Source organism: Pristiophorus japonicus, chromosome 4, assembly GCF_044704955.1.
Source record: "Pristiophorus japonicus isolate sPriJap1 chromosome 4, sPriJap1.hap1, whole genome shotgun sequence".
Lineage (NCBI taxonomy): Eukaryota > Metazoa > Chordata > Chondrichthyes > Pristiophoridae > Pristiophorus > Pristiophorus japonicus.
Window position 1 is genome coordinate 55,017,697 of NC_091980.1, and position 16,476 is coordinate 55,034,172.

General features: G+C 44.0%; 1 protein-coding gene across 1 annotated transcript in view; it reads right to left on the reverse strand.

Annotated features, from left to right (window-relative positions):
* Positions 1-9,926, reverse strand: part of LOC139262910 (serine/threonine-protein phosphatase 2A catalytic subunit alpha isoform) — a 29,602-nt gene extending 19,676 nt beyond the window's left edge. Inside the window, exon 1 of the mRNA XM_070878193.1 lies at positions 9,568-9,926. Coding sequence (XP_070734294.1) covers positions 9,568-9,669 — 102 coding nt within the window. The 5' untranslated portion in view covers positions 9,670-9,926. The remainder of the gene's footprint in view (positions 1-9,567) is intronic.
* Between the last annotated feature and the right edge of the window lie 6,550 nt (positions 9,927-16,476).

Below are 16,476 nucleotides of genomic sequence, written 5' to 3' on the forward strand. Positions count from 1 at the left end.
TCAGAGTGATTCTGAACGATCAGGAATTTCTTCACCTCTAAATTTCCAAGAACCATGTAATCGGACAGAATTTAGACTCAGTCAAAATGTTCAGAGTTCTGACATGGTTACAACATTGGTGTCCATACCATAGTCGTTTTATTTCTATTTGTACTTTTACTTATCCTGTTCAAAATTTCATGGGCCCACAGGATTAGAAAGGGCTGCTGCCTCACAGGTGGATAAATCCTAAATTAGAAGAACTAAATTTTCAGGTTAAGATATATGCAAATTAATGGTAACATGATTTAAAATATGTATGTGGCATATGGGCTCCATAGGATGCCAATAAGGGGCCCATTATGACAAAAACTCTTGGACAGTCCTGGGATCATGGCAGTCAGGTTTGAAAACCCTTTATATCAACCGTTGAACTATTTTCAATCAAGACAGAGCTCTTGGCATTTATTTTTGAGAACTCCTTTTTTAAAACTCCGATCAGTTACAACACAAATGCATTTGTATTCTTTATTTCAACAAAAGACCAATTATGGCAATGCATTATCTAGCCCCCAAATTTGCCATTTGCTTCTTCTCTCCCGCAGTTGATCAGAATCAGTTATGCCAAGTTAAAATGATTATATAACTGGGAAGCTAAATGGCAAAGTTACAAGTAGTGATTCCTGTGAAATGGGTATTTTAGCCAATTATTCAATGCAGCCCAAAAGCTCAACCGATTTTTTTAAAATCTCTGAATGTAGACAACACTGGTAAGCTCACATTTATTGCCCAACCCTAGACAAGTGCCTCATTAGGCCACTATGGAGGGTATTAGTAGTCAAACACAGAGTGTGAACTGAAGTCACATGTAGGTCAGACCAAGTGCAGCTGTTGGGTTTTCACTAATCCAGGATCAACCACTACACCTAATCAATGAACAGATTTAGAAAGGGCAGATCAAAATAATCCCAAATGTTGTTTGTTACACAAGTAATATGATTTTCCCATTCCACTCAAAATCTTATTTGTAGCATTTAACCACTGATCAAAAACTGTGTACACGTGCAGAGAATCCCTGTATTTAGTGTCATACTGTTTGCTACTGACAGGTCAAGAGATTAAGGGCCCAAATTTGGCCCTCCGGTTTTTTCGGCGCACCTCTGAGCCTCCCGCCGACATTTTAGATCAGAAGCAGCTCCAAAAAAAATACTTGTGATCATGGCCGATTCTTAGGCCGTTTGTGGAGCTGGCGTGGCGTAGAACAAAGAGGGGGGGGCGGAGCTAGGTCCCGGCGCTGAAAACAGTGCCGGGACCTCTGCACATGCGCGCTAGAGTCTGCGCGCATGTGCAGTAGCTCCTGGCAGGCCGTTTCTACAAACGTGCGCTGCGGGTTGTGTGGGAGGGGCCGAAGCACACGTCCCTAGCCCCGGCCGAATGGGCTCCCTCATCGGCGGCCCGCTGCGTTCCCTAATGTAGGACTTCTATTTTTTATTTACTAATTGATTTTGGTGCTTTAGGGGCAGGGTTCCTTCTATTTTATTTGTTAATTAATTGCTTATTACTTTTTGTGCTTTGTTTGGTGCCTTAAATGTAGTTACTTGCGCTGATTCCAACTGTAACTGAGGTCTTTCTGTGCGGACAAAAGTGGACACATACGCCGCCCTAAGTTAGTTTAGTACAACTTTTTTCTGGCCAAATTGGCATAAATGGTGTAAGTGGCTGGGAATGCCACCCTTTGAAAAAAAAAACGACCTAACAAAAAACCTAACTAACTCACTTACACTGGCGCAAATTAAATGGCCATATTTGCAACTAAAAAGATACACCAGAAAAATCAAGTTGCACCAAAAAAAAACAGTGCAGCTCATGGTGAAATTTGGGCAAGTCTGTTTAAAGAGGAACTGTATTAGGCCAAATCTGTATAGAACACTATACATCTGTGACAATGGGCCCAAATTTGGCCAGATTTCTGGTGCACTCACCAGATGTGCGCCACTTTTGTAGAACTCCAAGGGCGCCAAAAATCTTCGGGCTGAATTTGGCCACTCCCCAGCCTTTCCTCAATGATGGCGTAGCGTGGCAACTGGATTCAGGGGCGGAGTCAGGTCCCGGTGCTGAAAACAGTGCCGGGACTTCTGCACATACGCGCTTGAGACCACTGGCGCAAATTAAATATGCAGAATGGGGATTTTTAAGATACTCTAGAAAAATCAAGTTGCTCCAAAAAAATGGGAAACTCCTGGCCAAATTTGGGCCCCATGATAGTAACTAGCTACCACTGCAAATCCAAATTCATAAAAAGCCTAAAGGCTCAGTTTGCAAATGAGCTTTCAGATTTCCAAAAAATAGGTCTACTGGGGTTCTATATTCCAAAAAAAGGAACATAATCTTATAATTAGAGCTAGTTCAGTTAGGAGTGAAGTCACAAAATCTCTCCCCAAAATGCTGTGTATGCGAAATCAATTGAAATTTTAAAGACCGAGACAGACAGATTTTTATTAGTGAAATATATCAAGGGATTATGGAGAAAAGCCAGGTAAATGGACAGTTCAGCCATTATCTAATAGAATGGTGGAACAGGCTCATGGGACTGAATAGTCGACTCCTGCTCCTATGTTCCTCAGATTTCTTTGCTCAGTCAGCAACATTATCAAATCCTGCTTTTCCAAACATGACTGCCACACAAGTAAAGTGCTTAATACAGCAAACCCCAGGAGGAGTGGGAGCATTTAAGGGTTTTCAATTAGTATCTATTTTACTTGAAAATTATAGATATTGTGTAAAAATATTACTGCTCAGAAATTAGCACTGACCCAGAGTTTGAATGGGGATCCTATCAAACTGTAGCTGACAGCTGTTCAACAAAAAGTGATTGCTTACATCAGCCAAGCCACATTCAATGCCATCCCTCCAATTAAAATAAAGGCAACATTGTGATTCCTACTTCCCAAGTAACGTCTACTAATGGATAGAAAGATGACAAGCAAGAGAAAATCTAGCAATTCAGTCCATTTATGCTTAATTTATAGCCATGTATATCGCTTTGTTTCAGTTTAAATATTAATCTTATGGTTAGATTTTAAAATGATACTAAAACCCCAAAATTAACTCCAGTGATTCAAAGATATGCCTTTGAAGTTAATGAACTAATTGATGTCTCAACAGATTAAAAGGAAAATAAAATCCATTTAAATTAGATCATAACTTTAGAAAACTTCAAATATGTGGTCTTCAAACGCAAACCAGCAAACAACAAAAATAAATGGTAGCATAGTGCACTGTTAAATGTGTCTAAGATACAAGCTTCTAATTTTAGGAAGACTTTTTGGATCATACATGACTTTAGCATGAACCTGTCACAGCAAAGGCAGAAGCATAGATCCATCAGACATTTTATCACAGCCACTCATCTTGTTTAGTCCCCATCAATCACTCGCATCCATCCAAAGCAGTCAATCACTGCAGCCCTGATGTTTTGCATATGCAGTTAGATGAAGGTTTACTCCGACCCCACAGCACTTCATTTGGAGTTGAGGGAACATGGATAGTGACGTATTCAAATATTTAATTCCATGTATTCCTTCATTAATAGAGGATGCCAGAGAAATAGCACCTCAGGCGACCCCAAAGCAATTTGCATCTGATGAATTACTTTTTGAAGTCCAGTTTAATGCAGATGAAAATACAATGGACATTTTACACACTTCAGTTCCACAGACAGACAAGAGATCAGTTTAATGTCTCAGCCAAAACGCAGTACCTCTGACAATGCAGCAATCACTTACCATAAGCCTTGATCATGTATGCAAGTCAGAGTGCGGTTTGAACCCATAACCCTGTCTGTCAAGGGAGCCAAGACAACACTTAAAAAGGCTTAAACGGTACAGTAATTTATTATTTCTCCCTTCAGTGAGGTGATGGAGGCGGGGAGATTAAGCACATCAGGCCAAAACTCCTTTAATTTGTATGTGTGAAAATAATAATGAATTAAATTCATTGGAAGCACGTTTAAAAAAAAAAGGATTTAAATTTTAGTTTTAAGTCCATTCTCAGGATGTGGGCGTTGCTGACATTTATTGTCTGTCGCTAGTTGCCTTGAGACGGTGTTGGTAGACTGACTTATTTGATCCGCTGCAGCGATTTGATACAACTGAGTGGCTTACTAAGCCACTTCAGAAGAAAGTGAAGACTCAACCATGGAGTAGGAATGAAGTCATATATGGGCTCGACCGTGCAAGGACAGCAGGTTTTCTTCCCTAAAGAACATTAGTGAACAAACTAGGTTTTTAAGACAATTGGATATCTTTTTATAAATTGATACCAGCTTTTAAAAAACGTAATTCAGATTCTCAAATTTTTATGATGGGATTTGAACTTGCGTTCTCTAGATTACTCCAGGCCTGTTGATTACTAGCTCAGAAACACAACCATGACACTACTGTTGCTCCAATATCAAATAAACTAACACTAAAATAGTCTGAGTTTGGCCATTTGTCCAAGATTTTTAGGCTCGGTATTTCTAGCTTTAAAGTTTGCAGGGTGAGAAATATGGTGGAACACGCTTGACCTCTGCTCAGCATCATCCCCAGAAACTTTATAAAAGGGACAAACATTCTGCACCCCTTGGTTCTTCCTCACTCTCCAGTCACGCCACTTAATGCTCCACAGTTTAATGCCTTCTATCAGCTAAAGTAAACATTTACTTTAAGCCCCGTTCCTATTGTGTACCAATAATATTAGTGACAAATAATGAAGGAACACACCACGTATTATTTACAACACAATTCCCTTCAACATTGGTCCTAAACCACAGATGTGATGCACCACACTATGGGCCCAAGTTTCGAGCCGCGCCTAGAACGGCACAGTCCCGACCTGGACGCCCGTTTTTTGCGCCACAAAATGTGCCTAAAAGAAACCTCCAGATTTTCCGGCCCTCGGCACAGCGCAGCAGGAGCTGTAGGGGGCGGAGCCAGGTCACTGCGCTGAAAACAGTGCCGGGACCTCTGTATATGCGCGCTACAGTGGGCGCGCAAGTGCAGTAGATCCAGGCGCCCGAAACTGTGTGGGAGGGGTCCGAAGCACGCAGCCCCTAGCCCGAGTCGAATGGCCTCACTGGGGCTGCGTGAATAAGGCTCCTCCCACGGCCAGCTCCTGCTTCCTCCCGACCCGACTTCCGCTTCCTGCCCCCGGACCGGACCGGACCCCAAACCCCCCGGACCGGACCACACACCCGGTCTCTCCCCTCCCCCGGACCCGACACACCCTTCCCCCCCCTCCGGACCAGACACCTGCTCTCCTCCTCTCCCCACCCCCTCCCCCCCGGACCCGACACCCGCTCTCTCTCTCTCTCTCCCACTCCCACCACCCCCCCCCCCCCCCCCGGACCGGACCGGACCTCCCTCCCACCACCCCCCCCCCGACCTGACCGAACGCCACCTACCTGTAAATCTGGTGCTGGGGACGGGCCCTGCCCGAAGTCTCGGGCCCGGCCCGTTCAGCCTCCCTCCCCCTTCTCCTTCCCCCCCACCCCATCTCCTTTCTCCTCCTTCTCCCCCCTCCCCCCTCTCTCCCTCCCCTCGCTGTCAGAAACACAGACACTGACAGACAGAGAATGAGACACACAGACAGAGAGAGATGGAGACATTGAGAGACACACTGAGGGGGGCATCCCAGCACGCTGTTGGAGGGCTCCCGGTGCTACAGTCGGTAAGTAGAAAATTTTTTATTTATTGATTTAAAAAAAAAAAATTATTTCTTAAATACATCAATAAATCAATCAAAAAAAATTAATTATCATTTATTATTGATGATGGCTCTTTATTTGTAAAACTGAAGTGTTTAATGTTTGTAAACTTCCCTTTAAACACCCCCCCCCCCACCATTCCCTACACATGATTTGTAACCTACGCCTGATTTTCTAAAGTGTAGATAAGGTTTTTTCGAGCGTACAAAAATCTTCACGTACTCCATTCTAAGGTAGTTTGGAGTAAGTTTTCACTGACGAAACTTTGAAAACAGGCGTAAGTGGCCGGACACGCCCCCTTTTGAAAAAAAATTCTGTTCCAAAGTGAAACTGTTCTAACTGACTAGAACTGGAGCAAACTAAATGACGAGAATTCCGATTTCTAAAATACTCCGTTCTACACCAGTTGCTCCTAAAAATCAGGAGCAAATCATGTGGAAACTTGTGGCCTATTACACTAATAGCCCCAGCTCCAACAATTATCACATCCTTGCAGATGAAAATCATTTAAAGGCGAATGTAATCTCTCCAGGTTCTCAGATTTAGTTCTCATCAGTAAAAGCACTACTAGCCAAATAGAAGCTCACACTTTTCCTCAACCTACGGGAAAGAGAACACCAGCTCAATTCAAATCTTAAGCCAATGTAGAAAACAGCAGGTTTCACTATATTCAAATACAGGGTCTATCTATGATCAACAAAAACTATACACAGCCAATCTTCAAACATCAAGTTTTAAAGTGACAGCACTATTTTAGTGCTTTAATTTAAAAAAAAATACAACCCAGTTTGTATGGCAGGCTAAGTGTTTTGACAGTTTGCTGCTACAGGGATTTATATCCATTACTTTCAGACTTCTGGAGGCTTTCCCCACTTTAAATCTCCAAATTTATAAATGGTGACTTAATCCAACTATCAAAACTCATCCCTCTAATACAATCCCAATTCTCCCAAGATAATTTGAACAACCGCAATGTTTCTGCTTTTCTACCTTCCCCAGCAGATTTGTCTAAACATTTAGCACTCTTGAAATAAAGTTCTTCCCTAAACATGATCAATAATATTAACTTCATTGTTCACTTAATGATCATTTATGTCACTAAATTCTACATTTTCTACATTATTTAGAAGTGATAATCTGCATTTACCTTACCTATAGCATGCAATACATTTTGATACTTTCTTCCTTAATTATGGCCCTGTCTATAAATCCGTAGGTTTCTTCACACTGCATTATAAAAACACAAGCATAACTTCTATGGACTCAATATACTACTATTTTGCCAAATATCGGAGTATTGTATTTGCTTAAAAAAAATTAGTGTCTGAACATTTAAATTGGAGTGCCTATTACCTCAAGTCCCTTTCAAAGTGCTAAATTTTCACATTGCTAATCTCTTCTAATCCATCCAACCTATCTACTCTTTCGCCGATGATTCCACTCTACATTCATCAACTTCCTTCAGAGTGAATGTCCAGTAGGCACATCCTCCGTTCCTCTCAACACAATGTCTGAATCTTTTCCAAAAAGTGTTCCGTAACCCTCCTTCAGCTAGCAACTTTGGTCTTACCATTTCCCCATACCCTGAATTAAACTCCCACATGTCCATGCAAAAGTTGCCTTAAAAATGGTTTGATTCATATTTCATGACAAAACATGTTTTTCCTTTTAACAGCTCAAAAGGCATAAGCTGATCCAAATAGCCCGACAGATTTCTCCCTTCCCTAGTTGAAGAAAGTCAAAACAACTTGTAGGTCCTCGTCACCAATCAAGCCAAGAACAGCCATTGTTTAAATCTGGACTGCAAAATAATTAAAAGCAGGCTTACAATTTAAAAAAAAATGTGGTGTAGAAGACCAACAATGCATAGGTGCTGTAGTGCAGCTCTGATCCCCATGATTGTCAAATTCCAAATCTCTGCCATGCAACCGTGTGGAAATGCTGAGGAAAGGCCAAATGAGTAGTATTGGCAGCACCCTTTTTTATTGCATATTGATGTGTGATCCAGGGAGGAAAAAGGAACTTTAAAGAAAGTATATGACAACACATATTAAGCTTCCTGAGCATAAGGTTGTCTGAATGTACTATTTCCAGTCCATTGCTAAATGTGCTGAGGAAATTCACATTTGGTGTAATTGGCAACAAAATGTTCTACCTATTCACTGATCCATTTGGCCACAATATTAATTGTGCCCCAACCAAAAAAAGCTATGAAAAAAATACTTCCAGGTTAAATACCATTACTGACACTAAATGGTCAAACCACTTAAGATTGTCAAAAACACCATGTAGGCCATAAATCTCTTAGCTTTTGATAACAATGCCAGTTACATGTGCACATAGAAAAATCATACTTCAAAGACATCAAAATGAAAACCACATTACAAGGCATATTCAACCAATTTAAGTTACACAAAAAGCCACAATACTTTTAACCGTTTGAACAAAATCTTGTGAATACAGGTACACACGACCAGTTACGTAAATGTGATCAAAAGTGCCATTCTTGAGGATGCCTATAACATTCGGAATTTAGAATTCAATGGGGGTTAGTGCCAGAAAATGTATATGGTATTATTTTCAGGTGAAATGTTAGGAAATACCTGCAATTTATTTATAAAAGAACTATTAATGGGCTGTTTAAAAAACACAGCATGATGCATATTGCTAAAATGTGGCAAGTCAAAAAAGCTGGCCTTAATGGTAATGCTTTCAATTAGTTACTCAGGAAACATGACAATGCACTGAAAATGCAAAGCATGTGCAAGCATTCTTCAATGATGTCAACTTGTTTCTAAAACACACACCCTCCTGTTAAACCAAGCACTGTTAAATTATGCAATTTCAAAAGGCTATGATGCACTTACTGAGAAGTGAATGAACAGCATTCAGTGCCAAAAATATTACCTACACAAGTTATGAATTTGCATATATAACATTTTAGTGAACAACCAAAAGTGTAGTATGAAAACAGTTGAGTTAACAAAAAAAAACGTTCGCCCGAACAAAATAACCTAAATATTCCAGGACAAACATACAACATCTGGTATTAACATATTGGCATTAATATTTTGCAAAGGGATGAGCGTTTTACTGTAATTTATAAGACAAATGGCCCATTTTCTCTATTCAACAATGCAATCTATTTAAGATCTTCTATGCAATATCTGAGTACTTGGTTGGACAATATTAGTTCTTCCTCCTCTCCTGTTACGTATTTCAAGTAATCATATACTTTTCACAATAGATTAGACAGATACAAAAAAAGCATCAAGATTAACTAGTAAGTGAGCATCAGACATTGATGTTCAATTTACAAGCCTAGATTACAATTTTCAGAATCACACAGAACAAAGTTAAAATCAAGAATATTAAACATCCATCCAAAAATGTTATGCACAAAATGCAAATATAAAGTGGGATATTAAAGATGGTGAATGGTTATGTTTTGGGTGGGGGTGCGGAGAGAGAATGAGATCGATTTGATTTATTTCAGGCACTAATGCATTTGCTCAGCGCGGTCGCTCCCAGCCGCGACAAGCGCAGCCCCGGAAGGCGCCATTTTAGGTGCGCTCTTGAAAGGTTTAATTTATGCAATCAAACAAATGTCGGCTCACGATCTAGAAGCGGCGGAAAATTAGAAATGCTCTCAATTCTTCGGCGGACTTTACAATCCTCGTTTAGGAAGAGGGGAGGGGAAATCCGCTTTCGCTTCAATCGGACGGCGGACATTTCCGAGCGAGGCCTGGGCTGTGGTACTAGGCCGCCCGGGGGCGGAGACACACACACACACACCAGTCATCGAGCCGCTAACATACAAAGCCAAATCTCCGCCGCCTCACCTTCTCGCACAGCGTCTTCACTTGGCTCTCCATCAGCTGCTTGCAGTCGTTCAGCTTCTCGATCCATTGGTCCAGCTCCTTGGTGAACACTTTCTCATCCATCGCTCTGCCGCCGGCTCGCTTTCCCCTATCGCTGCTGGAGGACCGAGACACACAGAGAAAGAGACCGGGACACGCAAACTTAGAAAGGAATACTTTCCCCTCCCCCTCTTAAAAATATATATATATTTGTTTTAAACCCGGTGGCGGAGAGGCTAAGTGAAAGCGTCGATGTTCACCCTGTGCAGCGGACCGGCGAGCTGCCGTTGGGATCCCGATCCCGCTCCTCCCTCCGGCTCCGGCTCTCTGTCCCAAGAAAATGGCCGCCAGCCTGCAGTGACGCCTGTGCAGCCCGCCTCCCCGCTGCTGCTGGTTTCCGGATTGACAGCGTAAACGCAAGTTTCAGGGCGGCAACAGTCAGTGCACCGCCGCTGCCCCTCACATTCCAGCATCATTGAGTGCCCTCAACGAATCTTTCCACATCCACCTGATATTACAACTTGCTTCCCCGCCCAGTGGAGCTTTACTTTGTCAATGCTGCAGTTTCTTGACAACCAATTCATAAATGTTTCATTCTAGGGTGAACTCCTCGCGGGAGGAAGAGGGGAAATAGGGTGGAGGGGGGGGGGATGAGGGAGGTAGGAGAATGAGAGAGTGAGGGAAAGGGGGCAGGTGAGAGGGGCGGGAGGTAGGATGAGGTAAGGAGGGTGAGATGAGGGAGGGAAGAATACATAAGAAATAGGAGCTGGAGTAGGCCATTTGGTCTCTCAAGCCTGCTCCGCCATTTAATAAGATCATGGCTGATCTGATCTTAGACACAACTCCACTTCCCTGCCAGCTCCCCATAACCCTTGACTCCCTTATCATTTAGAAATCGGTCTATCCCCACCTTAAATATAACAGCTCTCTGGAGTAGATAATTCCAAAGATTCATAATCCTCAGAGAAGAAATTCCTCCTCATTTCCATTTTAAATGGGCGACCCCATTATTCTGAAACTATGCTTCCGAGTTCTAGATTCCCCCACGAGGGGAACTGTCCTATCTGCATCTACCCTGTCAAGCCCCCTCAGAATTTTATATGTTTCAATAAGATCGCCTCTCATTCTTCTAAACTCCAATGAGTACAGGCCCAACATGCTCGACCTTTCTTCAGAAGACAACCCCTTCATGTCAGGAATCAACCTCATGAACCTTCTTTGAACTGCCTCCAATGCAAGTATATCTCTCCTTAAATAAGGAGACCAAAACTTTACGCAGTACTCCAGGTGTGGTCTCACCAACGCCCTGTACATTTGTAGCAGGACTTCCCTACTTTTATACTTCATCTCTCTTGCAATAAAGGCCAACATTTGCCTTCTCAATTACATGCTCTACCTGCATGCTAATTTTTTATATTTCATGTACAAGGACCCCCAGATCCCGCTATACCTCAGCATTTTGTAATCTCTCCCCATTTAAATAATAATTAGCTTTTTTATTTTTCCTACCAAAGTGGATAACCTCACATTTTCCCACATTACATTCCATCTGCCAAATTTTTGCCCACTTACTTAGTCTATCTATATCCCTTTGCAGATTCTTTGTGTCCTCCTCACAATTTGCTTTCCCACCCATCTTTGTATCATCAGCAAATTTGGCTACATTACACTTGGTCCATTCATCCAAATCACTAATATAGATTGTAAATAGTTGAGGCCCCAGCATTGATTCCTGTGGCATCCCACTAGTTACAGTTTGCCAATCTGAAAATGACCCATTTATCCCGACTCTCTGTTTTCTGTTAGTTAGCCAATCATCTATCTATGCTAATAAATAACCCCAACCCCGTGAGCCTTTATTGCAAAGGGCATAGAGTATAAAAGCAGAGAAGTCTTGCTACAGTTATATAAGGCCACACCTGGAATACTGCGTGCAGTTTTGGTTTCCATATTTATGAAAGGATATACTTGCTTTGGAGGCAGTTCAGAGAAGGTACACTGGGTTGATTCCGGGCATGAGGGGGTTGACTTATGAGGAAAGGTTGAGGAGGTTGGGCCTCTACTTATTGGAATTCAGAAGAATGAGAGGTGATCTTATCGAAACGTATAAGATTGTGAGGGGGCTTGACAAGGTGGATGCAGAGACGATGTTTCCACTGATGGGGGAGACTAGAACTAGAGGGCATGATCTTAGAATAAGGGGCCGCCCATTTAAAACTGAGATAAGGAGAAATTTCTTCTCTCAGAGATTTGTTAATCTGTGGCATTTGCTGCCTCAGAGTGCTGTGGAAGCTGGGACATTGAATAAATTTAAGACAGAAATAGACAGTTTCTTAAATGATAAGGGGTTATGGGGAGTGGGCGGGGAAGCGGAGCTGAGTCCATGATCAGATCAGCTATGATCTTATTGAATGGCAGAGTAGGCTCGAGGGGCCATATGACCTACTCGTGCTCCTATTTCTTATGTTCTTATGTTCTCTTGTGCAGTAACCTTTTATGTGGCACCTTATCGAATGCCTTCTGGAAATCCAAATACACAACAACTTCTGCTTCCCCTTTATCCACCCTGCGCTTTACATCCTCAAAGATCTCCAGCAAATTTGTCAAACATGGATTCCCTTTCATAAAACCATGCTTACTCTGCTTGACTGTATTATGATTTTCTAAATGTCCTGCTACTATTTCCTTAATAATGGACTCCAGCATTTTCTCAAAAACAGGTGTTAGGCTAACTGGTCTATAGTTTCCTGCTTTCTGTCTCCCTCCTTTCTTAAATAGGGGTGTTACAGTTGCGGTTTTCCAACCTGTCCGAAATCCAGAGAATTTTGTAGATTACAACCAATGCTTCCACTATCTGTGCAACCTCTTCTTTTAAGCCCCTAGGATGCAGGCCATCAGCCCAAGGGTCTTGTCCACCTTTAGTCCCGTTAGTTTGCCTCGTACTTTTTCTCTAGTGATAGTGATTGTCCCCCCCTCCCAATAGCTCCTTGATTATCAATTATTGGGATGCCCTTAGTGTCTTCTACGGTGAAGACCGATAATGTTGTGTTCCTAACACAGATGAGACTGCACACAGGGAGGTTAAAGGAACAGTGACCTCAGTCTTTAATAAGACGCTCCAGAGTGAGTAACAGGCCTTAGGGGCCGGCTTATATACAGTGCTCCCAAGTGATGCTGGGATCCCTTGGGACTTCAGGAGATGCGCTCCCTGGTGGAGGAACATGGGAGTGCATGCTTTACAGATACACAACATCACTCCCCCGCCAAAGTCAAAGTGAAAACTATTTACAAGGTGAGGCGGTCGGGAGCCTTTCTTTCCCTGGTGGACCGCCTCGGTACAAATATCTGTTCTGGTGTGTTGGCTGTGCCCTCGCTGGGCTAGTGTGTTGTTGGCCTGCAGGGTTGCTGGGTGCCCTTGCTGGGCTGTTGGGCATGATGGGTTTGATTTCCTGGTCCGGCGTGGTGTCGTTGATCCTTTGGGTGTGTCGTGGGCTCGAAAAAGCTGGTGTCTGCTGTGGGTTGTTCAGGGCAGTCTGTGAACCGCAGCCTCATTTGGTCCAGGTGCATTCTGCAAATTTGTCCATTGTCCAGTTTAACTACAAACACCCTACTCCCTTCTTTAGCTATCACCGTGCCCACGATCCACTTGGGACCATGCCCATAGTTTAGCACATACACAGGGTCATTCAGATCAATTTCCCGTGACTCAGTGGCGCGACCATCGTTACATTTTGTTGCTGCCGCCTGCGCCCTACCTGATCATGCAGGTTCGGCTGAACCAGCGAGAGTCTGGTTTTAAGCGTCCTTTTCATGAGTAGCTCAGCCGGGGACACCCCTGTGAGCGAGTGGGGTCTCGTGCGGTAGCTGAGCAGTACTCGGAACAGGCGGGCTTGGAGTGAGCCTTCTGTGACTCGTTTGAGGTTCTGTTTGATTATTTGTACTGCCTGCTCTGCCTGCCCATTGGAGGCTGGTTTAAACGGGGCCGACGTGACATGTTTGATCCCATTGCGGGTCATGAATTCTTTAAATTCGGCACTGGTGAAACATGGCCCGAGTATGTCAGGCAGGCCGTGAGTGGCAAACATAGCCCTCAGGCTTTCAATGGTGGCGGTGGTGGTGCTTCCTGACATTATTTCACATTCAATCCATTTTGAAAAAGCATCCACCACCACCAGGAACATTTTACCGAGAAATGTGCCTGCATAGTCGACATGGATCCTCAACCATGGTCTGGAGGGCCAGGACCACAAACTTAGTGGTGCCTCTCTGGGCGCGTTGCTCAACTGAGCACATACACTGCATTGCCGTACACAGGACTCGAAGTCAGAGTCGATACCGGGCCACCACATGTGGGATCTGGCTATCGCTTTCATCATTACTATACCTGGGTGTGTGTTGTGGAGATCCGAGATAAACGTCTCCCTGCCCTTTTTGAGTAGCACTATGTGGTTACCCCACAACAGGCAGTCTGCCTGAATGGACAGCTCGTCCTTTCGCCGCTGGAATGGCTTGATTAACTCTTGCATTTCAACAGGGATGCTGGCACAGCTCCCATGCAGTACACAGTTTTTTACTAGCGATAGCAGAGGATCTTGGCTGGTCCAAGTCCTAATCTGGCGGGCCGTGATAGATGATTTATCATTTTCAAATGCTTCCATGACCAACAACAAGTCTGCGGGCTGCGCCACCATCAACAAGTTTGCAGGCTGCGCCATTTCCAGCCCCGTGGTGGGCAATGGTAGCCGACTGAGAGCATCCGCACAGTTCTCGGTGCCTCGCCTGTGGCGGATGGTATAGTTATATGCTGATAGCGCAAGTGCCCACCTTTGTATGCAGGCTGAGGCATTGGTATTTATCCCCTTGTTTTCAGCGAACAAGAATATGAGGGGCTTGTGATCGGTTTCCAGCTCAAATTTGAGGCCAAACAAGTACTGATGCATTTTCTTTACCTCGAACACACACGCTAATGCCTCTTTCTCAATCATGCTGTAGGCCCTCTCGGCCTTAGACAAGCTCCTGGAAGCATAGGCGACAGGTTGCAACTTCCCCGCAACGTTAGTTTGTTGTAATTCACACCCAACTCCGTACGACAATGCACCACATGCTACCACAAGTCTTTTACATGGGTTATACAATACAAGCAGCTTTTTGGAGCATAAAATGTTTCTGGCTTTCTCAAAAACAATTACTTGTTTTTTTCCCCATACCCAGTTCTCACCTTTATGCAATAACACATGTAGGGGCTCTAAGAGGGTGTTTAACCCCAGTAGGAAGTTACCAAAATAGTTGAGGAGTCCCAGGAACGACCGCAGCTCCGTGACGTTTTTTGGCCTGGGCGCGTTCCTGATATCCTCTGTCTTGGCGTCTGTGGGCCGAATGCCGTCCGCCGCGATCTTTCTCCCCAAAAACTGCACTTCTGTTGCCATGAAGACGCATTTTGACCTCTTCAGCCGCAGCCCTACGCGATCCAGTCGCTGGAGGACCTCCTCCAGGTTTTGTAGGTGCTCGACGGTGTCCCGACCCGTGACCAATATGTCGTCCTGAAAAACCACTGTGCATGGTACCGACTTGAGTAGGCTCTCCATGTTTCTCTGGAAGATCGCTGCAGCTGACCAAATTCCAAATGGGCATTTGTTGTAGATGAACAGTCCCTTATTGGAATTCTTTGAGGATATAACGAGCATGGTGGATAGAGGTGTACCGATGGATGTGGTATATTTGGATTTCCAAAAGGCATTCGATCAGGTGCCACACAAAAGGTTACTGCAGAAGATAAAGGTATGCAGAGTCAGAGGAAATGTATTAGCATGGATAGAGAATTGGCTAACTAACAGAAAGCAGAGAGTCGGGATAAATGGGTCCTTTTCAAGTTGGCAATCGGTGGTTAGTGGTGTGTTTCAGGGATCGGTGCTGGGACCACAACTGTTTACAATATACATAGATGATCTGGAAGAGGGGACAGAGTGTAGTGTAACAAAATTTGCAGATGACACAAAGATTAGTGGGAAAGCGGTTGTGTAGAGGACACAGAGAGGCTGCAAAGAGATTTAGATAGGTTAAGCGAATGGGCCAAGGTTTGGCAGATGGAATACAATGTCGTAAAATGTGAGGTCATCCACCTTGGAAAAAAAAACAGTAAAAAGGAATATTATTTGAATGGGGAGAAATTAGAACATGCTGCGGTGCAGAGGGACGTGGGGGTCCTTGTGCATGAAACTCTTTTAGAGTCTACCTGCAAAACATAAAACATGTATCCGTGCCACCCGACCTGGATGACACACCAGACATTTACAAGGCCCTTTTTTTCTTTTCTTTCTTTTTTTTTTGTTTTTTTTTTTTGTTTTTTTGGGCACTAAAATCAAATTTTTTCCTTTTTCCAGTGCCCCCTATAAAGGAGAGGGGGACACTAAAAGCACTGGCAATTAAAACAAATTAAACTTTAAAACGTAAAATCAAATAAAAATTTGGTTGCCGGGCGTGATGATGCACTCCAGTCCCTCCGGTGCCCACCTCTCGCGGAAGGCCGCGAGCGTACCGGTGGACACCGCGTGCTCCATCTCCAAGGACACCCTGGACCGGATGTAAGAGCGGAAGAGAGGCAGGCAGTCAGGTTGAACGACCCCCTCGACCGCCCGCTGCCTGGACCGGCTGATGGCACCCTTGGCCGTGCCCAGGAGCAGTCCTACGAGGAGGCATTCGGACCTACCCGCTCCCCTCCGCACAGGGTGCCCAAAGATCAGGAGAGTGGGACTGAAGTGCAGCCAGAATTTCAGGAGCAGCCCCTTCAAATAGTGGAACAGGGGCTGCAACCTTGTGCACTCCATAAAAACATGGAACACGGACTCCTCCAGACCGCAGAAATTGCAGGCGGCCTGGGAGTCCGTGAACCGG